The 24,922-nt window shown below is 37.7% G+C and overlaps 1 protein-coding gene across 1 annotated transcript in view; it reads right to left on the bottom strand.

Annotated features, from left to right (window-relative positions):
• PLPPR1 (phospholipid phosphatase related 1) overlaps positions 1-24,922 on the bottom strand; it is a 323,077-nt gene that overhangs the window by 75,853 nt on the left and 222,302 nt on the right. Inside the window, 1 exon segment of the mRNA XM_001366620.4 lies at positions 2,070-2,258. Within this exon segment, the coding sequence (XP_001366657.2) occupies positions 2,070-2,258 (189 nt within the window).

Genomic DNA, 24,922 nt, shown 5'->3' with positions numbered 1-24,922 from the left:
CAGCACTGTTTCCACTTACTGGGCTGCTTTTTGATCCCACACTCTCTTTGCCCCTGTCCTTAAAATGAAAAGGGAAAGACCTGAAGTAAGTCCAGTTCATCTTTTGACCTAGCCATTCGATCAGTCTCCTTTCTGCAAAAATATCCTTTAGAAGTGTTGTGATTAAAAATACTTTTCACACAGAAAAAGATGGCTTGGTGGTGTAGTGGATAGGGTACTGGACCTGGAGGGAATCAGATAAATCTGAATTTAAATCCGGCCTCAAACAGTTACTAGCTGTGTGACCCTGGACAATTCACTTAACCGCTGCCTGCCTCAATTTCCTTATCTGAAAAATGATGAAAGTAATGGCTACCTATTTCCCAAATATTATTGTGAGAATAAAATGAGCTATTTGTAAAGTGCTTAGCCGTCTCCACAAAATAGGTGCTACATAAATCCTTGTTAAAAAAGAAAATGGAAAATTTAAGAAGGCTTAGATAGTTCTGAAAATGGGTAATATTCTAATACTCTATTATGGTTTATCAATCCAGAGAACATTCAGTTCATAGAACTATTTTAATATTCAGCTTAAATTGGGTGCTTTATTTTTTGTTACATATCAGTGAAAAAAAAAACGAAAAACAACAAGCAAATACTCTAGTCCTAATTACAATTTATAGAGGATGTCTTAAAAATCTTAGTGCAGCTTACTTTTGGGCCACCTCAGAATATTATTCCATAGCTTACCTGATGGACTCAAGGTGTGAATGCATAATAAACCAAACTAGATAAATGGCTGTGTAATCAGTATTTCCCAGCATAGAGGGAAGAATTCCCTGGTGTTCAAATAAAAAAGCAAGAGTTCAAATCCTGTATTTGCCATTTCCTAGTTATGAAATCTTGAACAAACTGGTAGCTCCCTCTTGGTGTGTGTGGAGCTGGGGGAAGGAGCCGGAGGAGGCCCCGAGTTCTGTGCAAAAGGATGACAAGTCAAAAACGTAAATAAGTACAAGGCTGGGGAATCTGAGGTCCATCTGGGAATCTATGGGGAAGTGACAACGAAGTTGGTAACTGGAGCCCTTTAAGGTTATTGAATAAAGACCTTTTGAGAAACGATGATGGGGAGGGAGTGCATCAACTACAGAAAGGAACTTGATTGTAGTTTATCTGGCGAGGTGTTATATTTAATTGAGTATTGGCTTTAAAAGCCTAATACCAAGCCAGTCATCATTTTCCCACTAAATCATTTCAACAAGCAGCCTAGATGCTTTGACGTCTTTTTCTGAATGCAGTGCTTCCCTAGAGAATCATCTGGGAGAAGTGGATTGCCTTGCAAGAGACGAAAGTAAACGAAGGTAAAGATGAAACTTAATTGGACGTGATTTAAAGGGATCCCATATCAAGACGGAGGGCTACACGGGGCAAAATACAAAGGAACTCCAGGAGAGAGGACTTTTCCCTCCCCCAAGCTCTCCTCCAGTTGTTTGAGAATGGCAATAAAGAGAATTTTGAAGCTCCTTCTCCCTTCTCTTCCAATTTCGACCCTAATGCAATGAAGATCATGGGAGGGGGAAGGGAACGCTCATTTAATAAACACCTACACGTGCCAGGCACTGCGCTGAGGACTTTACAGATACGCTTCTCATCTGAGCCCAGGAATATCAGCAACAGTTTTTAGATCTGGGGCCTCTGTTAAAAACACGCAATGAAGGGTCTTTAAAAAAGATAATTTACTTCCACCTCGGACTACAGGTAAATGAATTGCGCCTGTTGGCTTTCTGATGTTTAAACTTGGAATTGTTTTAATTTTAATCCTCAGAGAACAGCAAAGGGACCCGGGACCAATCAGGACATGGGAGATGCCGTTATGTTTCGCCCTAGGACAATCAGTTCTTGTAACGTGCATGATTAACTCGGGATTTTATTGAAGGGGCTACCCCAGGATCTTATCTATCTTATTCAGGCAGCATTGGAGACAGTGCTGCTGTTGCAAGCTACAGAATACAAAGAAGAAGAGAAGGCGACAAAAGGCAGACAGGGGATCTTTAGCATCCCCAGGGAAGGATTAAATCTATTTTTGTACTTACAATAGCTGTGGGGGTTGCCGCCAACACGCAGTATAGCACGAGGGGCGAGATGAAGCTTTCTTCCTCTGTCCCAGGGTAAGGCTTCATCAGGTCTCCGTCCTGACAGAAGAATCCTTGGATATGCACCTGGAAAGTGTCAGTACACTCGAAGTAGTAGGCGAGTAGAACGGTCCCAGCCATGATGACGAGCTGAAAATAGAGCATGGTCACAGGCACGTTAGTGGCTGCTCCTTTCAGGAGCGCTTGCCTCGTTTCTTAGCTGCTTTCGCCCCCCAGGGCAGGCTTCCTACATCGCCCAGCATGATCAGAGTGCATGTGTTTGGCTGTGGCTGTGCTCGGGCAAGAGTGTGCCTATGTGCATGTGGATGTGCCTGCCTTGTGACATCTGCTCAGAACGCTAATGAAAGTCGATGTTTTCAGGGAAGAGGAGTCCAGACACTTCTGACACGGCCCGGAGCTTCTGAGCTCCTTCTCAGGATGCCTAAAAGGCTCACAGGACAGTTAGTGATACGACTGGAGTTGGCAAGACGACCAAGTGACATCATTACACAAATGAACTTCCCTCTCTCCGACATGGGCTTTGCCTTGATACCAGAATGTTGTTGCTGTTGAAGAACTTACAACCCTTTCCATTGTAGCTCTACCCTTATCACTCCTGTCACATCCCTGATAATGTTTCTCCGGGAGAGCTAGGATGAATGATTCTTTAATAGTCCGAGAAACATGTTTGCAAATATATATATATTTGTATATATACACACACATACAATTATATATGTAATTATGAAGCTATGTTTCTTAAATTATTTGTATATATATGCACACACATGCAATTATGCTTGCAGGGCAGAAATTAAGGTACATGCAAAACATACCTAACACTAATAGTGCTGCTGTTCCCATCATAGGAATAGAACTTGTGTAGGGTCTGCTTTTTGGTCATGAGTTTGAAGAACAGTGGTTGTCAGAGGTAATGAGGTCATGGGTGGGTAAAGATTTGTGGCATTGATAGTATTGGAGGGGATGGACTGGTGGCTACTTTTTGTGAAAGAAGTGGCTAGGCTGAGTCTGCAGGGCAGAGGATGCAGAAGATAATCAATCAACAAGTGTTTATTAAATAGGTACTGTATTACTGGCATAGTACTAAGTGTTGGGGATGCAGAGATGAAAATGAAATATTTGCTGCCCTAAAGGAACTTATATTCTTGGGGAGAGATATATACATGTATATGTATGTGTATTTATCTCGCTCTCTCATATAAATGGAAAGACAGGGAGACATATCAATCTATCTATAAAACAGGGTGATTTTTTTGGGTCTAGCAGTTAGAGAATTAATCAGGAAAGGTTTAATGTAGAAAGCAATGCTTGAGCTGTCAAAGGATTCCAGGTGATAGAGATGAGGAGTGAAAATATATTCTAAATATGGAAATAGCCAATGAAAAGGTATGGAGATGAGAAATTGAATGCCATGTGAGAGGAATAGTAAGGAAGTGGTTTGACTGGACTATAAATTGTGGGAAGGATAATAATATATAATAAAGTCAGAAGGATATGTTGTGACTAGGTCATTTTAAGTACAAAACTAAAGAATTTACATTTTATTCTAGAGGCAATTACAAGTCAGTTGAGTTTATGACTAGGGGGATGACATGAGCAGCCTTGTACTTTAGGAGAGATAAGTCACATTTAGTCTTTCATTCATTCAACAAATATTTATTAAGTTTCTACTGATCAATGAGATAAATTCCATGTTCTCATAAAGCTTAGTCTACAAGGGAGAATCAGACACAAATATAGATTGGATTTAAAACACAACATTTCTTCAGATATGTTCAATTAAAAAAAACTATTGGAGGACAGTCTTTATTTACAGGGAAGATCATGACATTGGGTTTGTCTTTAAAAGATGAGTAGACATTCCATAGGAGAAGACAAAGGAGGATGTTTGAGGGATAAAGAATAGTGTAAAAAAAGGTATGACATACAAGGGAAGTACAGGATGTGTTGGGAACAAAGAGTAGTCAATTTGGATAGAAGTCTAGTTATAAACTAGCTGTGATTAGAAAGTATGGAGAAAGACATTGTAGGGTTGGGTGGGAACAAGTTGGGTCCTTTGCCTGTTTTTGTGACATTACCACATTGCATTATGGGAGGAGAATAAGGAGCAGAGAAAGTGGAAAAAAAGACTCAACTGCTCTGTTCACAGTTGATTGGCTTGTTTGCTGTGAGGCTAAGGATGTTAAGGAACAGGTTGGTTACCTGTTTTGTTAGTGTAATTGCAAAGTGGCACACTTGTACAGGGCTCACTTATAGAATCACTAGGAAGAAGGCATAAGATGAGGAAGATATGTAAATGTCATTGTTTTTATTCCCATTCATAGTTCAAGATTTATAGAGCACTTGAATTAAATTTGGAATTGGAATTATCCATTCACTCACAAGGATGAAAAATCCACATTAGAAGAATTATTTTCCTATATGTTACTTTAACCTAAGCCTTGAACCAAACTATTGTAATGGTTTTCCAGTCTGTTTCCCTGCCTCTATCCTTCTCCCTTTTATCCCTAAAATTTCTCCTACATATGAAAGAAAGACTTGGTTTTCTTAGGGGTCATTTGTTGTTCAAAGCTTATAATTGCTCCCAATTGCCTTTCTTAAGGTTCTCTACCAATTTCTCCCTGTATTCTTCAAATCTCCTTTTCTCTGGTTACATTTTAAGTCATAGTATCTATTTTTGAATCATAGAATCCCAGAACTGCATAGCTGGAAGAGACTTTGTAGTATCATGAAGCATAAGCCTGGAGCATTAATTCTGTTGACAACATTTCTCTATACCCACTGGGCTATTTTCAAGTAAGCTGTTTTATAACCCTGTCTACTCCACCCAAGCCCAATTGACTTTTTGAACTCAAATGCAGGAGTTTCTATTTATTACCATTTAGCCTGTTGTCCTAACTTTTTAAGATCTTGTTTGTTCCTAATTCTATTATACAAATGATTGGTTTCATCGACATATTTGATGAAATCTTATTACCAGAACATGCAATGGCCTCTGCATGGAATATCCTCTTCTCTTTTCACCATCTTTTGTAATCTCTTCTTTCAAGTAATAATATGGGTGAATAGAACATTTTTGGCTTACAAAGCATTTTACAGACTATACCTTATACATTATAGACATTTAACCCAAAATGTACTACCCTCTTTCTCCAACAGATCCTGTACTTCCCACCTCTATGTCTTTTTTGACATTATTCTTCATCCCTTGAACAGACCTCCTTGTCTTCTCCTGTGGAATTTCTACTTGCCCTTTAAGTCTATTGAAATGCTGTACCTTATCTGAACTTCACATAAATACATGTGATAAATAGTGCAAATATTGTTCTGCTTTATGGATGAAGTAATTAAGTTTCAGGTTAAGTGGTTTACCAAGATAACAAAATTAGTAAGTGGTAGAGTCAGAACTCAAACTCAGGTCTTTAGACTCCCAAGTCAATGCTTTTTTCTATTAAGTCTATTAAGTTGCCTCCCACTCCTTTGCCATGAGCCCATCCTACGAAAAGCCCATCTTTCTAATTATCTCCTGGAACCCATGAAGTACACATATCTCTGAGCATCTCTAATTTCAACCTCAAATTTCCTGTGCTCCTTTATGCTTCTATGCATTTCTATTGTAATTTTCACTCTGGTTATTTGTATATATGTTTTATTTCCTCAATAGATTATATTTGAGAACTTTCTCAAAAGTAGGTTCTATATCATTTCTTGTTTTCAAATTTCCAGGACTGAATGCAGTGCCAAGTACACAACAAGTGCTAACTACATTTTTGTAGAACTGAATCTATAGTTATTTATGTATTGCAACCCATTCCCCTGTCAAGTTTAAGTGACTGATGTTAAAACTAGCAATTTCTTTATCAGATTAAGGAAAGTTTAACATTTTCCCCTCCTCTAACAAGTGCTTAGTGGTGGAGAAGAAATATGTCTGCATGGAAACCACATTTTTTATCTGTTGCTTTCACTCTTCCTTTTCAGAATTTTAAATAATGCTATTAGTCATAAAGTTTCTGATTGAACTGGATTTGGTGGGTCAAATTAGTCAAAGCAATGAAATCTAGTATGCAATAGAAAGGATGCTGAATTTGTAGTGACTGTGATCTTGGACAAATCATATAATTTCTCAATTCTCTCCTCTAAGGTCTCTTTTATCTTTAAATCTACAATCCTAAAATTAATAATAGTTGAGAGAGAGAAGACATATAACCCTTAGTGTCTATATTGATGATAAATCTGATTCAAAATTCAACTCTTAATATCACAGAATCTCTGAGCTGTCATTTAGTCTAACCTTAGCAAGAATCCCCTGTATAGCATTCCTAGCAAGTGGTCAGTCCATATTTGCTTGATCACCTTCTGTTAGGGGGAACACATTTCTTTTTGAGGCAGTCCATTCCAATTTGGATAATTCTATTGCAAAATTTTTCCTTACATCTAACCTAAATCTGCTTCCTTGCAACTTAAGCTCATTATGCCTAGTTCTGCCCCTGGGGCCAAGCAGAAGAGCCCACTTTTTAATTTCATAAGACAACCTTTTAAATACTTAATAGACAGTTATCATAGTCTCCCTAATTCATCTCTTCTTCAGTCTTGACATTCCCTTCAACTAATTATCTGATGAAATGGGCATACTTTAAATTCCTCTTTCTACTGAGAATAAAATCACTTACTCTTCATGGTTTAGACAGAGGCAGAATTAAATAAAGGTGACACAAGAGGTTATGCCAGGGCTGGCACAGCTTTCTACGCATCACTCATGCTAGTCCTATCTCTATCTTATATTATCTTAGTTCATATCCCCACTTTTACACATTCACACTCTGACTTATAGGGTGAAGGCTGAAATGTCCTGCATGTGTAGTAGAAGGAATATTTCTTCCTATCTATTCTGTTCTCTTATGACTTTCTTTCATGAAAAGGTAAATGTATCTCTTCCAATAGAGCAATAAGAATAAATCAAAACAAAGAACCTCTAATTCCACCTTATGCCATGGCCTCCCCCACCCCTGGCTTCTACATAAACTGACAATACATTTCAATTAAACACAAGCATCCTTATTTTTTCCTTTTCTTAGGTCTAGCATCAAGAATGTATCACAGGTGTTCACTTGTACATGTACCTTTAGCCACTGTTGATTTCCCCTGCCTTATGTTTTTTTTTAAACCCTTACCTTCCATCTTGGAATCAATACTGTGTATTGGCTCCAAGGCAGAAGAGTGGTAAGGGCTAGGCAATGGGGGTCAAGTGACTTGCCCAGGGTCACACAGCTGGGAAGTGTCTGAGGCCACATTTGAACCTAGGACCTCCCGTCTCTAGGCCTGGCTCTCAATCCAATGAGCTACCCAGCTGCCCCCACCCCCCGCCTTATGTTTTAATGGTTCAAGAGGGAGCTGTGTTGTTAGGTGTCATTTAAGCAGATGGTGAAGTCCCTTTGGGACCTTAGGGTTGTATGGATCCAAGGAATTTTGAAGGGGTCAATAGACATCATCAAAAGAACAATCCTGAGTGATAGAGAAAGACAAGATGAAGCCAGAGAGTGGAGAATTAAACACAGATGTCTCTTGTGGGGAAGGAAAATAACACATCTTGAAGGGAGAGAGAAAATATTAGATCCTTGCTCTTCCCTAGAGATCTAAAAAGAAACAGCCTACCACATCTTTAATCTTCTTAAAATTAATGACAAAGGAAGTTTAGGCATATTCCAAGTCCCTTGTGGCGTTTGTCATTATGTTTTCATCTAGACTCTTTAATGAGGGAAGAAGCAGAGAGCAGCTAAAAACCAAGGAGAGAAGAAAAAATTTTAAAAGGCAAAAAGGTGATAGGACAGAGAGAATGTAATGTACTGTTGGAAACTGGAACCCCTTCATCATAGATAGTGTCCCCCTGGATGTAATTTCCTCTCCCTAGAGCTATCTCTGACTAAAATCTTAGAGGAAAGGGAGAAGTGTTGTAATGGATGGAACACTGAATTTAGTGTTAGAAAATCAGTCTGAATCCTGGCCATGACACTTACTATGTATATGATTTAGATAAAGCCATTTTCTCTCTTGAGTATGAATTCTTCATCTGTAAAATGAGGAAGGTCAGATATGATTATTTCAAAGTGTCTTCCAACACTAAATTCTATGGTCTTAGGAGTTGGCCATATGCTGAAAACTCACCAGGATCTTTCCAGTACATAAACAGAATAATAATGGACACAGATGTCAACTTGGTTTTTGAAACCCCAATGTTGCCTCTGTCTCTTAGGAACCTGTCTTGGGGAAAGTCCCACTGTATTCAGAGACCCCTCCCCTGTAGTCCATCTCCTGGCTGGAAACATCTTTTTGTAACCATTGCAAAGAATTAGCCCTTTCCTGTTAATCAAGTCCTGAGCTCATCATTTCCTTTTGCTACTTAGAACTAATCAATCTTACTTCCCTCCCTTTGTTCCCCAAAAGGTATATAAGACCCCAAGTTTTGTCACTCTTTGGAGAATCATCTTTGGTGGTATATTCTCCCAGGGACAGTGTTCTGAGAGTCCCAGAGCTTTGATTCTGTGTGGTTTTAAGTGCTTGACTCTATGTGGTGGCCAAATATTAAGAATTTGTCTCTTATCTGATTAGAGATTTGGGTTTTCTTACCATTTTATTGGTTCTCTGTTTTTCCAAGTCGACACAGCATTCTAAAATCTGTACATGGGTAATCTTATTTGAGCCTCACAGCAACCCTATGTAGTAGGTACTACAGCTATTGCTAATCCCAAGGTAAAGAAGCAGAGATGCAGAGAGGTTAAATGTTTTACCCATAGTCATACAACTAGTAAGTGGCAAAGGTGAGCTTTGAACACACATCTTTCTGATTCTAGATTCAGCATTCTTTTCCCTACATCATTCTTTCTCTCCCTTGATCTATCCTTTTTTGGTTTATTTAGGATAGTGTCAGAAGATGCAACTGAGAGATGGAGAAAAGGCAATTGAAGGCATTGAGGGAGGAGTCATTAGGAGAAGTTTAGTATTATGGAAAGAGCATTAGATTTAGATTCCAGAACCTGAGTTCATATCCCAACTTCCACACTTACTAGCTGTATGCCCATGAGCAAGTTATTTAACCTCTCTGACCTTCAGTTTTGTGATCTATTAAAGGATAGGTCCAACCCAGGCTATATGGCCTCTGAGGTCTTGCCCAGATCCATATCTATGATCCTATGATCTTTTGATCTTATGAGAGAGGATGCTGAGATTGTACTGTCAGACTGAAATGGAGTTCAGTGATGGCTAACTTACCTGGAAGGAGAATCAATAAAAGGAAGTTTAGAACTTCATGGCCCCTTGTTCCATTTTTGAGTTTCCCTCTAGGGAGGTTCCAATCTCCTACACTACACATATATACATAGATGATTCAAATTTCCACGTTCTGTTTCCCTCATTTAATTCAAGGCTGCAATGTACACAACTCAATGTCCTGTTTCTTCACCCACCTACAGGATCCCATGAGTCCTGACTGAATTTTCTAAGCCTCATTCCAATGCCATTTCATTATTGAAATGAGGAGAATAGAAGTGGGGAATGCCAGTGTTGTAGAGGAAGCTTATTTAAGGAAGCTCGTGGGAAGGAGGGAAGAAATCTTTGGACCAAGAATTATGTCCTTGTCTGTCTGGATGAGCTTAGCAATGATACTCAGCAAGAGGAGTATTGCTGAGTGTTAGTCTCACCAAAGGCATTGTTTATACATTTGCTTCTTGCAAAGAAAGATTCAGAGTGTCCAATTTCACTTAAAAGCATCGAAAACAAGCGATTTGATTGTTTCTTAATATATGCTGAGGCACAGCTCATTCACATGCTACTTTTCCCACACTGCAACATTAATTCCTCTTTGCCTTTAAATAAACATAGATACCCACTGAAATAAGCACAACGAGAATGCACTGGCTCTTCACTATAAAGCCATCTTCAATAGCCATACTGTGATTCTACTGCAAGAGAAAACTGATAATAAAATCTTCCTGATATTGCCATAACCAAAACAGTATGATGTGGTGCAAAATAGAATTGCCTTATACTGAATAATGATAATAAATTAGATGCCAAAGTGCTAAAAGGCCTTGGAAATGTAATCTCATAGCCGCTGCCTACAATATGTGATAATTTTGTATATGTTTGTGTCTACATACTTTATATTTATGCCATATATATTTATATGTGACTAAGAATCCATGTAGAGGTTGTCTCTTTCCTTCTTTTTTCAGTACCTAGTACAGTTCCTGGTAACACTAATTGGTGCTTAATAAATACTTGGGAATTGATTGAATTCTTTAAGAATGGAAGAGATGTTAGAAGACTGGAGTAAAACAATGTTATCCCAAATGGCAGATAGGTAATCTAGGAACTAGAATGCCAAACTGATGTTTATTGTCAGCTAAATATTTAAACTGATTATTAAATAGACAATGTGTGACACTTGGGAAAGAATGTGGTAATCACTAGGAGCCAAAATGGGTTTATTAAGAACAAATCTTGCTGAGCATGGTGACACATGTCTGTAATCCCAACTTTTGGAGAGGCTAAGGATAGTTGATCTTTTGAGTTTAGGAGTCCTGAGTTGCAATAGGCTAAGCTGATTGGGTATTCCTTAATTTGAAACAAATTCCTGAGGCCATGGGCCACTTCAGGATGGGAAAGCAGACTCAGATTTGAAACAGAGAAGATCAAAGCTCTTATGCTAATCAGTGCAGGATTGGACCCATGAGTAGTGCCAGCACTTCCAGTCTGGATGAGATAGGGAGACTCAGTCTTAAAATATATTCCCAAACTAACTTCAAGTTATTTTTAAATAGCTTTCTTATATATTGATAACCACCAAGAATATCTACTAAAATAAATTCCATGGTGTGTAGGTAACCCCAGATTTTAAATCATATACCAGTTGGATACATATGCTGTCAGGTCCTACCCAGCTAGAAAGGCTTTGGATACAAGGCCATCAAGGAGATTTTGTGTTTGTCTTTTGAGAACTAACATTGCTAAGTTTGGAGAGGCCAAATGATCATCACCAAAAGATGATGATGATGATTTTTTTTTGCTAAAATGATTAACATTCATCAGTAGAAGGAGCACTCACATGATTGCTAGTGTATTCAATAATGGGATTATCAATTGGAAATGGATAAAATGTTACTATTTCAGCAAAGGATTAAAAAGTATTCTTGTATATACAATAGGTGAAATGTAGGCTGAATGACAATATTTTTAGATAGAGTCCCAGTTGAACAATTGTAGCCAATGTTGATGAATGGTTTTGTGCCAATCTTGAGAGAAACAACTAGTAGAGTACTAGTGTACTCCATTTTATTGTGCTGCTAGACATTTTTATCAGTGACTTAGAAACAATTATGGAAGGGAGACTTATAAAATCACAAATCTGGAAGGGATAATTAATATCATAATTGATAGTATGAGAATTCAATTCAAGCTTTACAGGTTAATCCTAGATTTAGAGGTGGAATGTGGTTATTTAGTTATAATTTTATATATGAGAAGACTAATTCAGTGGCATGCTAAAGACCACATAGGTAATAAGTGGTAGAGCTGGGATTTGAACTCATGTCTTGAGAACCTATGTTCAGTGTTCTTCCCAGTATACCATGATGCTTCTTAAGTCTGGTCTCATATAAGCAAAAGGAATTTAGTAGGGAAAAATGTGGTCATAAATTTAGCTTATGAAATATTTTCACCATATAGGATGTTTGGAGGCTACATTGTTTGGCTCAATATCAGTAAGATTTTAAAAAATAGAGTTGCCTAACAATGATACAATGTAGAAAAACAAAGCAATGGAATAAAAGAAATAACAGAATGTCAGAAATAGAAGATAAATTAGAGACGATCTAGCCAAACCCTTTTTTATACATATACATATACATACATACATACATACATACGTACATATATACATATATATATGTATATATATATATGTATATATATATATAGAGAGAGACAAGTTTGGAGAATGATACCAACTGACATTTATATAGTACTCTAAGCTTTTAAAAACATGCATATGTCTCATTTAAAACTCACAATTATTCTGTGAGATAAAATACAAGAAGTATTACTCCATGTTTTAAAGATGAATAAATTGATACTCAGATATTAAATGACATACCAAAAGCCATATAGATTGTAAATGTCAGAAGTAAGAATCAAACTCAGGTTCTCTTGGTGATATACTTTTTCCATTATGAAAAAATTAAATGATTTGTTTTGATAATACAGTTAATGGAAGAACCAGCCCCAGAACTCAAGTCTTCTGATTCCTACTAGGGTTCTTCCCCTTAAATTACACTATTTCTTTTCTACAGCCAGCAACAAAAGGAAAAGGGCCAGTCTTCTAAAGGACACATTTACATTATGGTATGGATAGTCCTGATTTGCTGGCCATGGTGCTGACATTAACTACTCAGGCTTGTATATGACAGGAAGACAAATTCCTATATAATAGAGGTTGATACTGAAGGCCATCAGATGGGACATTTATTCTTGTTTATGAATTTCAGTAAATTCTACTCCCCTACTTGCTCTAGTTATTGCTTTTAGCTTTTAACTTTTCCCTTCAAAAGGCTGAAGTTTTCCTTGGAACTTTGGAAATTTTGCTAATATAAAGAACTATATTTACCAAAGAAACCAACAATACCTAAGTTTATGACTTTTTTGCTATTTCACTTTTCATAACCCTAATATTAAGAGTAGCATCTCACAATATACAGCAGGTGCTTAATAAATATTTTTGACATGATTGAAATAATAATTCCTGTTATCAGAGGCATTTAAGCAGAGGCTGTATAACATTTGCAAAAGATGCTGTAGATGGCATTCTTCTTTAAATGGAAATTTAGTCCCTCAGAAGTACTCTGATACCCTGTAGTGTCTTCTTCTGGTTAGGTGGTTTCTCCTAGAACCTCCATTTAAGGAGAGTTCCCCAGCTAGCCATCTCTTCACATCTCACTAGGCTGCAATGCAAACTCTCCCATAATGCCCACATATGAAGTGACTTCTCCCTTCATTTTTTTTCAGTTTCTTTTTACATGTTATCTTCCTTTATTAGAATGTAAACTCCTTAAAGGCAAGGGCTGTCTATCTGTTTGTATTTGTATTTCTGGCACATACAGTAAGTACTTAATAAATGTCTAACTGACTCTAAGCGATATATATATATGTGTGTGTGTGTGTGTGTGTGTGTGTGTATATATATATATGTATATATATATATATCACTAATATAACTTTAAAACTTCCTTGATTCTATGACTTCTGACAACCACATTCAATAGTCTTATGGTGGGATACCAAGAACCTTTAATTATGATTCATGAGATAACTCTCATTCCAAAGGTGTCCTAAGACTGGATAATGCCTAAGTTACCTGTGGTTTTTAGGGGGAATAATTGCTGTCTAATGGGATTGGTAAGGAAATTCTTTTTTTAATAACATTATTTTATTCGGTCATTTCTGAGCATTATTCATTGGAGATAAAGATCATTTTCTCCCCCCCCCCCCATCCTGTAGCCGACACATGATTCCACTGTGTATCACAAGTATTCTTGATTCGAACCCAGGAAATTCTGTAGCTATGTGTATCTCCATGACATTAGAGAAGTAAGATTTTGAGACTGCTATCATAATTATGATGTTCATGAAAACCTGACAGGGTAGGAACTTACCAATAATAGCTGACATTCATATAGCACTTTCAAAATATCTATAAACTGCTTTGTATTCATTCACTGATTTGATCATCATAACAGCCCTATGAGATAGGTTGTGAGAGCATCATTATCCCAGTTTTGCAGATGAGGAAACTGAGGCTTGAAGAGATTAAGTGATTTGCTCAGGGTCTCTCATCCAGTAAATGCTGGAAATCGAATTTGAAGATAAGTATCTTGACTTCAGGAATGGTATTTCTCCCTTTGTATCATTCTGCCTCTCTGTAGAGTACAATATCTCAGTGTGATAGAAAAGGAGATAATTTAAACCCAATTTGAAGGGATTTTCTAAATTCAGGTGAAACCAAAAATGAGCACAGGATGTTAAATTCTAAACTTCCAGGGGGCGGTTTTTAAAAGTCTTTTCAGAAAATGTGATGGTTTTCACACCAAGGAAAAAGACTAGGCATGGCTCAGATCTCCAACTAGGAGCAAAACATAGCACAGTAGATGTGGTTTCTGTTATTCTGCTCTTTCTACATGGGCACAACTCCCATTGACATCAATATGGTGGTTCTCTATCTGTGAAACTTGAAAATCTGTGGAGTGAATGAAAGATTAGTTCTGAAACAGAATGTAATTTGCTTTGTTTTGTATCACTGTCTCTACATAGCATTAAAAAATACTGAACAATAAGAAGTTCTAGATATTTGTGATAGATCTACCCATCCAAGTCCTTTATGAATGGGAACTAGGTGGCATAGAGGATAGACTTTTGGTCCTGGAGTCAGGAAGGTCTGAGTTCAAATGTGTCCTCCAACACTAGCTGTGTGATCCTGGCCAAATCAATTAAATTCTGCCTCAGTTTTTTACACTGTAAAATGAAGGTAATAATAACTAACTCCCAGGATTATTGTGAGGATCAAATTAAATAATACATATAAATTACTTAGCACAGTGCTTTGGCACAGAGAAGGTGCTCCGTAAATGCTTATTTATTCCTTTATGAATAAGTAATATTCAAAGGGACAAAAGAGGAAGTATTGGGCAAATTCAACATTCTGTTCTTATTGATAAAGGATTATGTTAGGAAGGTCAGCATTTAGGGAGAAAGCAGTGTGCACTGGGGATGTTCTTATTACCCTCCACAGCCTCACCTCACCATGAAGTGTAAGTCAGGTTGCTTCTGGAGCTAACCTGATGTTATCATATAAAGGAATGAGAGAAAGAATATAAGTGAGAATATGAATCCTACCCTCTGTTAAAAAGGAAGTGCCTGCAGAGATGATGAGTATCTCTCTCTTAATCCTTGCAACCCCCACACTCCCTCCACTATAAAATCTAACACAGACACAGAGTTTCCAGAACCCCAGCTGAGGAGTTTATTCTCTTCTCTTCATGCAAGCAATATCTCCTACTGACATCAAATGTGCTACTTTAGGAAGAGACACACTTTTCAATGTGAGCTTGAGCATGCCATTTGCTAATGCATCTCATGACTGAGTCACCATTTTTGGTTGCTTTGGAACTGGAGAATTAGAAGCATAAATGTTTATATACTTGAAATTCCCTTCATTATATAGAATTAAAAAAAAAACACAAAGCCTAATTCTTTTCCTGGCCAAAGAAGTCTCTGACTCATGCCTAGGAAACCATGAAATTAGTTCATTTCTCTATATGTTCCTTGAGGTGAGAAAAGATGAACAAAAGACAGTTAACAAAATCAAATCCAATCCTAGATTCCTTATTTTATCTTAATCCCTCCCCCAACCAACAGCCAATCTGTTGCCAAAACCCAGTCAATTATATTTTTACCCTGCCTCAAGTCTCTCTTTGCTGCAGAGTCCATTTTATATATGGCACCTAAAGTGCCTACTCATCTCCTTAATAAATTCCAGTGGCTTCCAATCATCTCCAGGACTAAATATAAAATCCTGTATTTGGCATTCAAAGCCATTGTCCCTTTTCCCTTTCTAGTCTTCTTATATCTTACTCCCAAACTCATTCTGAATCAGTGACATGGGCCCTCCCTATGGCTCCCTTTCTATCTCCCAACTCTAGGCATTTTCACTGACTGTTTCCCATGCCTAGAATTCTTTTTTTCTTTCCAGACTTCCTTCAAATCCCAATAAAAATACAGCCTCTACAAGAAATCTTACTGAATCCCCTTAAATGCTAGTGCCTTCCCTCTAATGATTATCTTTAACTTATCCTGAATATATCTTGCTTGTACATAGTCGTTTGAATGTTGTCTCTTGCCAATAGCCTGTGAGTGGGGAGTGGGGATTATCTTTTGTCTTTCTTTGTATCCCCAGAATATAGCACAGTGCCTGGGTTTAATACATATTTGTTGACTTGACTTGATTCTCTACCTTAGGAGGATTTCCTGAACCAAGCCTTAATTGGTGGAAGTCTGCAAGGACCCTTATGTCTACTACACTTGCCTTCTGTGCCTCAGTTTTTCTATAGAGAATGGGAGCTTCTACATCTAGTCATCATGTTTTTCCAGTATTCTGGCATACTTGGATAAAAACTAATCTATATATAGAAAATGTTTTCATTTGACTGCCAGTCTTTTGCTCCAGCATAAGAGAGGGGGAAGAATTTGTTCTTTTCATGATATCTATGTAGTGGTGTAAGTCTGTGATATGTCATCCCCTTCAGCTTAAAACACCAAGGAAAAGCCTTAGGAATCCCATTTTCCAAATAGAGAGGATGTCACACTGCTCAAAGAAATCAAAAGCACTTTGATTTCTGGCTGTTGAGACATGTTGGCAACTTAGCAAGTGACTAAAAAAGGCCATGTCTGAGGAAGGGGTGAGAAGAGCAGAGAAGAGAGAACCTCATTAATCCAACAGGATAAAGCCTTTGCCATTTGTAAAGATGCAGTGTAGGAACTACAATTATGCTAAAATATCAAAGAAAATTGTATTTCATCTTTTAGACTCTTCTTCATTAATAACTCAGAAGAGCTTCCCCATCAAGCAGATAAGGAAAGATTTAATCACCATGTACTGAAGACATGACAGCCCCAATTTGACACCAAAACTGAATATGTGAGCACAATGGGCATTGCTAGCCTTTCTGATTTCTAGCTGAGCAGCGATGGTTTTGGTGGAAAGTATTTTCATTATCTATTAACAGAAAAGGAAGGGAAAAGAGGGGAAAAAGTTATTTTTAAAAATAGTGTCTACTACAATGGTGTTTCTCATGGATCCAATGTACAATATTCATGATTTCAGATTTGTGGACCATCACCCTATCTGAAAGGCTTTCAGCTGTTTTTGACTGTTCCCTCTCATTCGCTCATCTTTAACTTACCAAATCTCATCAGTTCCACTTCCTTGACTTCTCTCATAGACATCCCCATCTTCTTACTCAGCCTAATGTTGGCCACCATTGTCATTCAGACTATCGTCAACACTTGCCTAGATTATATAATAGCCTCCCAACTGGTCTCTATGCTTCCAGGTTTATCAGACATCCTTCACTCAGAAACCAAAATTATCTTCCTAATATGTACACAGTTCTGACTCCTGTCATTCCTTTGCTCAAAAATCTTCAGTGGCTCCCTATTGCCTATCGCATTAAATACAACTATTTATCTGGAATTTAAGGTATTCTTTATGTGGCTCCAAACAACCTTTCCAGTCTTTTTTATACTCGCTATTACATTTGATGTGCTCATTAAACTGTTCTCTGAGTTTAACATACTACCTCCTCCATTCATGTCCTTCCTTTTCATTGTTACTGGTTAAATGTTAGTGCAGATAGAGTTGGGAAAGCTGAGGCTCATAGGGATCATGTAAGTTGCCCAAGATCAGAGAGTTAATAATGTATAATAGCTGAACTTAGAGCCCAGAAACTCTATATTATACCTCTCTGCCTCATTTAATTGTTTGTATCAGAGCCTCTGAGATGGAATGATTCCAAAATCCCCTCTACAATAACCCCCCAAAGTACTCATCACCCTTTATTTAAAAACCTCAAGTGAGGTGGAATATACTACTTTCCAAGGCCTCTCATTCCTTTTTTTGGTCTTACTCCTTTTGGTAGGAAGTTCTTTCTTTTGAATCACAATCTGTCTTTCTGGAACTTCCACCCATCACTTCTGTTTCTGCCTTTGGTGGAATAAAAGCTCTTCATAGGCAAGGATTATGTTCCATTTGTTATTTTCTGTAACATCAACCCCTAGCACTGAGCTAAAGTGATGGGGTCTGACCCTCTGAGGCTAAGAAGAATGAATCTAGTCCCTCTTCTATGTGATAACCATTAAAGTACTGAAACTCAATGATTATATCCCCATCCTTCCTAAGTCTTATCTTCTTTAAGCTCAACATCCACAATTCCTTCAAGCAGTTCTCATACATCACAATTTAAGAGTCACATCACCGTCCAGGCTATCCCTCTTCAGACACTCCACAACTTATCAATGACCTTCCTGAAATGTGGTACTCAGAATTGAACATGATGGAATCCAGAAGTTCAGACCAGGACAGAGTACAAGAGGAAAAGCACCTTCTTATTCTCAGATACTTGGTCTCTCAGGGTAGAATTTGAAAAAAAAAATCTTATGAATAAAAAGCTTTGCTAACCACCTAAAAACGTACCCTTATCGAGGAAGGAGGGTATATATCAAATAAGAAGAGACTCCAATGGTTCCATATTACCTTTGGGATAATATTAAATCCTCTCTTTGACATTTAACTTTGTCCTTTCCTCCTCTTCAGACTCTTTTTTATACTTCTTACTTCTCTCTACAAATACTCTTTTATCCAGAATCACTTGACTACTTGTTGCTCCTTCCAAAAACCACATCTTCTGACTCCACAAATTTGCACTGAATGCCTTGAGTGCTTCTCTTCTCACTAGACATCTCTCACCTTCTCTAGTTTCCTTCAAGACTTAGCCCAGGTTCCACCTTCTGAAGGACATTTTATTGGTTCTCATTCTTCCCCAGGTGATTTTCAGAGCTTTAATTCAGTGGTAGCTCAGTGGCACAATGGATAGAGTACCAGACCTGGAGTCAGGATGACTCATCTTTCTGAGTTCAAACCTAGCCTCAGACACTTACTAGCTGTGTGATCCTGGACAAGTCATTTAATTCGATTCGCTTCAGTTTCCTCATCTGTAAAATGAACTGGAGAAAGATGGTAAACCACTCCAGTGTCTTTGCCAAGAAAAACCCAAATGAGGTCAGGAAGAATTGGACACAACTGAAATGACTCAATAACAATAACCATCCAGTCTTAGGGATTTACTAGCAAGGCACTTAACCTCTACCTGCTTCAGTTTTCTCAAATGTAGAATTAGGATAATAACAGAACCTACCTCCCAAAGTAGTTGTGCTAATATATATATATATATTTATGTATATTTAAAACCATTACTTTCCATCTTAGAATATTGATTCTAAGATGGAAAAGATTCTAAGATGGAAAGTAAGGGTTTTAATGTAATTAAAATTTATTTTTATTGAATTAATTTAACATGTTATTTTTAATTTTAATTAATTATCAAATTAATTATTAAATTAGTTAATTTAAATATATATTTAAATGTATATGCAATGTATTGTTTCTAAGGCAGAAGAGCAATAAGGGCTAGAAAAATGGGAATCAAGTGACTTGCCCAGGGTCACAGAGCCAGGAAGTATATGAGTTTAGATATGAACCTAGGTTCTCCTCTGGACCTGACTCTCAATCCACTGAACCACCCAAGCTGCCCCCTGTGCTAATATTTTTTAAGCACTTAGCACACGCCTAGCACAAAGTAGGCACTATATAAATGCTGACAGATATTATTATTAGATAACCTTCCATTTATATTGCATATATCATATATATGTGTCAGCTTGAAATCTGGAGACCCCAATTCTATCCCTGTCCCCTCAGAACTCACCCTGCCCAGACTCACCCATTTTAGCCAGAACAATAGACCTTAGGGTAGATCTAAATCAAATGTTAAGTACCCTCTTGTCCTAGTAGTTTCTCCACTGTATCAAAGTTCTCTTCCTAGGTAGCCTAGCCATTGGCTGGACCCTTCCCTTTTGTATCCATCGTAAAGCATCTGTCTTTCCCTGATAATCCTGTCTTGGACTTCTCATTTCCTTGTAGCCTTGGTAATGCCAATCAATCATATTTCCCTGTCCTCTGCCCCCCAAACTGTATATACGTGTTCCCCAAGTTCTATTGTTCTTTAGAGAATCATCTAGCGGGATTCATTCTCCCAGAGATACATCCCCGGAGCCCCAGGGTGTTGACAGCGTGGTTTGTGGCGCTTGTCTCTGTGATGGCTGCCGATTACTGGACCCGTCTCTTAACTGATTAAAGACTTGGTTTTTCTGACTACTTTAGTAGTTCTGTGTTTTTTGAGGTTAATATATGTATATATACATCGTTATTTGCATACTGTCTCCCCCATTAGAATGTGAATCCCTTGAGAGCAGAGACTGATTTTGCCTTCCTTTGTGTCCCTAAAGCCGAGAGGTGTCTGGCATAGTATATAAGTGCTTAATACATGTTTCTTAATTGGCTGAAATGAAGAAAATAAGCTGATGGGTACATGTTTAGAAAAGCCATGATTCAGAGAACTGTCTTGTTCTATAGCAGTCATTGACATAAGACAAATCTTCAGATGCGGAGGCAGAAAGGGTAGGTCACCAGCCAGGCCACTTTGAGGATTTCCAAAGAATCTTTGCGGTTCCTTTTCTCTATCAGACACATTGCAAAGAGGGCCCCTTACCCCAAACAATGATAGAAGCTGATATTTATATTGTACTTTATTGCTTCCAAAGTGCTTTACATACATGACCTCATTTTATTCTCACAACAACCCACTAATTAATTAAACATAACTGCTCAGCTTGGACCTTGCTCCTGTGCAATAATCCTTTCCTTTGCCCTTTGCCCTTATTGTATACTTTAGAGCAGACAAATACAAAAGTATCTGTTGCAATTCCTTAAGAATAATGTTGGGGCTGCTAAGGTTTGGAATCATCAGAGGTCTGAGAAGGAACTTAAGGACAATATAAAGAAGGATTTTCTTTTAGCTATTTTGGGGGTAAATGAGGATCAAATAAGGAATAGGGCCACGAGGTAGTTGGGACAATTATAATGGATGATAAAGAGAGAAGGCTCTAAATCCAGTCTTACTCCTTGTTTTGCTTCTGTTTTGTATGCCAGAGAGAACAACCTTTGGACTAGAAAGGACCAACAAAAATGGGTAGGGGAAACTGATGCCCAATGAGTTTACCTTTTGCCAACATGGAATCTAGAAGACTCAAACTTGTAGCCTAGGAATATTTAGTGATTCCCCAATTTTACTTAGCTTGGAGGTGAAAGTCTCAGGTCTGAGCCTGTTCCTGTGAGAATCCATAATCCACTACAGATGGGGGCTAAGCCCAAACCGAAATCTGATTGGCTCTTTGGTGCTAAAGGCAGCTCCTCAATCTCGAAAGCTGAAGGTCCCAAGTTTGATCCTTGGAAGGAGGGTGCAATATGCTGGGAGAGGCTTCTGGAGACTAGAAGAGTCACTTGATTTTGGCTTGGGCTAAGCCCCCATCTGAAGTGGATTATGGATTCTCACAGGAACAGGCTCAGACCTGAGACTTTCACCTCTGAGCTAAATAAAAAAACAAACAAACAAACTAGGAATACCTACATCTTTTTAGGCTACAAGTTTGGGGTCTTCTAGATTCCATGTTGACAATAAAAAAAAATCCTTGCCTCCTGTCTTAGAATCAACAATGTATATTGGTTCAAGGCAGAAAAGTGGCAGTGACTATGGAACTGGGGTGATGTGTCCAGGATCACACAGGTGGGAAGTATCTGGGACCAGATTTGAAGTTAGAACCTCCTGTCTGTAGACCTGGCTGTCAATGCACTGAGCCGCCTAATTGCTAATATCACAATTAGGTTTATTTCTTAATATGATCACAGAAAAAAGGAAAAGAATATATATGTTCTAAAATATTGCTAGCAGCTCTCTTTTTGGTGGCAAAGAAGGAAAACTTGAGGAGATGCCCAACAAGTCAGGGAATGGCTAAACAATTTGTGGCATATGATTGTGATGGAATGCTATTGCACAATTAGGAATGATGAAGAGATTAATTTTTTAAAATAGAGAGGTCTATATGAAGTTATGAAGAGTGAAACAAGCAGAACCAAAGAGAACATTGTATACAGCAACAGAAATATTGTTTGAAGAATGACTTATATATGTTCACCTCCAGAAAAAGAAATGATAAATAAGCAAGACATAGTTTTATTTATGCATAAATCCTTTTGTCAAGTGATGTGCCCTCTAATGGGGGAGGGGAAGGAGAGAATTAATATAACAAATAAATAAATTTAAATTAAAAAATCAACAAGTGGGCACAAAGAGACCTTTTGAATACCCTTGATGATTTTGTCATTAGTTCCAAATGAACTATATCCTTCTGTACTTAAAAAAAAACAACAACAAACCAAACAACAAAAACTGGCTGATAGAGCAGAATAGTTAGGTGGAACAGAAGAGAGAGTACTAGGCTTGGAGTCAGGAAGATATGAATTCAAATCCTGTGTGTGACCTTGGGCAAGTCATTTAACCTATCTGCCTTGATTTCCTCATCTAAAAAAGGGGGATAATAATAGCAACTACCTTCAAGGGTTGTTTCAGAGGATAAAATGAAATATGTGTAAATCATCTTACATGTCTTAAAGTGCTATGTTAATGGTAGCTATTATTATTATTATTATTATTATTATTATTATTATATGTTAATCCTGAACCACTGTCAGCTGTGAACATTGAAAGACTATGGAGTCTGAGAGAGATACTTGAGAATTGCAGAAAACAATGTTTTGGATTCCAAAAAAGAAAAGGGAACAAAGTCTTCAAACTATAATCTAAATTGGTTTGAGTTTGAGTTGAGTCCTGAAAAAATTCTAAAAAGAATATAAAAGGGATAGTTTGTGGCAAATTAGAAATAATAATACTAGCCAATTTGTCCAGCACTTATTCAGTGCCAGACACTTTAAGTGCTTTATAATTATTATCTTATTTGATAATCACAACAACCTTGGAAGGGACGTACTATTATAATCTCCATTGTACAGATGAGTAAACTGAGGCAAACAGAAGTTAAGTGACTTGTCTGGAATGAGACAGCTAGTAAGTGTCTGAGGCCAGATTTGAACGCAGTTCTTCCTAATTCCATGCTAGGTTTTCTACTCAGTGCACTGTGTATCATACTAGTTAATTTTATTTCCTTGAGACAGTTTCTAGATTGGTTGATTGAGGGAATGCAGTACATGGTTTGCCTGTATTTAAGTAAAGGATTTGGCAAAATCTTTCATGATATACTTGTGAAAAAATATAGAGTGAGATAATTCATTAATGAATATTTATTAAGTACCTACTACGTGCTAGATACTGTACTAAATATTGGGTATGTTGGGAACTGATTAAATGACTGGAATTAAAGAACATTCACTAATGAAAGAATAGTCACTTGAAGCCAGTTTACAAGAAGGTCTCTAGTGATGGGTCTCATGGATCTGTACTTGACCCTGTGCTGGTTCACATTTTTTACCAATAACTTAGATAACTGCATTAACTGAATCCCTATCAAAGTTGCAAATGACACAAAGCCAGAATGCCTAGTTAACAGATTGGACGACATAATGAGAATCCAAATAGCTTTTGGCAGATAAAGAAGCTGGGCCATATTTAGTAAGGGGAAGTCGCATCCTAGGATTAAAAAAAATCAAGTTCATAAGTATAAAATGAGAGTTAGAGACGATATGAAAATAATCTGATGATTTTACTTGACTGCAAGTCCAATATAAGTGAACACTATAATAGAATGCTCTATGGAGTCATAGAAATAGTGTCTAGGACTAGGGAAGTGATAGCTCCCCTATGCTTTGCTATGGTCAGATCACATCTGGAGAATTGTATTTAGTTCTGGGTATCACATTTAAATGAATGAATGACAAAGAATTTATTAATAATTTGTCTTCTGTCAGGTGTTGGGGATACAAATATAAGAGCACAAGATGGCCCTGGCCCTCAAGGAGCTTATATTCTAAATAGAAAGGCAAATTCTATTCTATTGACCATACGAATTGGAACATATAAAGATGAGCTCAAGGAGAAAAGAAAGAGATGAACATGATAGCATGGTTTGGATATGTCTAGGAAGTTACATGGAATGGGAATGATATGAAATAAGGCTAAGACATTAGGTGAGAGTCAAATTGTGGAAGCCATTCCATAGAGGGTGGGGTAGACCAATCTGCCCTGTGCCTTCATTTCCTTTGGCCAAGGGATCTCTTTAATCTGTCACTGGAATGATCGCTATATAATGTAAGTGGGTGGCACTTTAGTGGGCATAAACTACCTAAGGTTCCTGGAGTCATTCATTTATTCAACAGACATTTGCTGAGCCCCTCCTATATTTCTCACCTCCAGGGCAAGGATGCCTGAAAGAAGGTATCTGTTTCCTAAAAGGAAATTGAATTCTAAAACTCACAGGAAGATCAGAAGGTAAAAAGATGCTTCTGTGTGAATAACCCCCATGAATTCAGAGGAGGATGAGTTTTATCTGGTCTGGGGAATTTTTGTAATGTACCTGAAACAGATCTTACTCAATGACAGGTGGATGGTATTGGACCTCTGAAGCAACCCTGGAACCCCTCCTCAAGCTATATGCCCACAAGACAAGTCATTGACATTTGCCAGGGGAAGGGGTGATGGGAGAAGCTTTTCTCATGTCTATCTCTGAGGTATGTGGTCAAGCTGAGAAACCAGGAGTTTGTGGTAAATGATTTCATTTAGTAAAGTGGTTACCGAACAGATACAGAGCCTTTATTTTTTTCCCTTAAATTGAAATTGGATAAGGACTGACATTAAGCTGCTTAGAGACCTGAATAATATAAACAATTATTCTAATACGCAGAACACAGAGTGCATCTTGAACCAAATAATCTCCTAATTCTTATGAAACAATGTGATTCTGTGGATGGCCATGCTTGACTGCAGGTTCTACAAAGATACTCTAAGCTCCGTTCTTCCCTTTATCCTCTTAGATTGGCTTTTGTTTCCTTTGCAAACAATCATCCT

The sequence above is a fragment of the Monodelphis domestica genome, chromosome 7 (assembly GCF_027887165.1).
Source record: "Monodelphis domestica isolate mMonDom1 chromosome 7, mMonDom1.pri, whole genome shotgun sequence".
NCBI lineage: Eukaryota > Metazoa > Chordata > Mammalia > Didelphimorphia > Didelphidae > Monodelphis > Monodelphis domestica.
The sequence above is the reverse complement of the archived record's forward strand: the minus strand, read 5'-3'. Positions and strand labels throughout refer to the sequence as shown.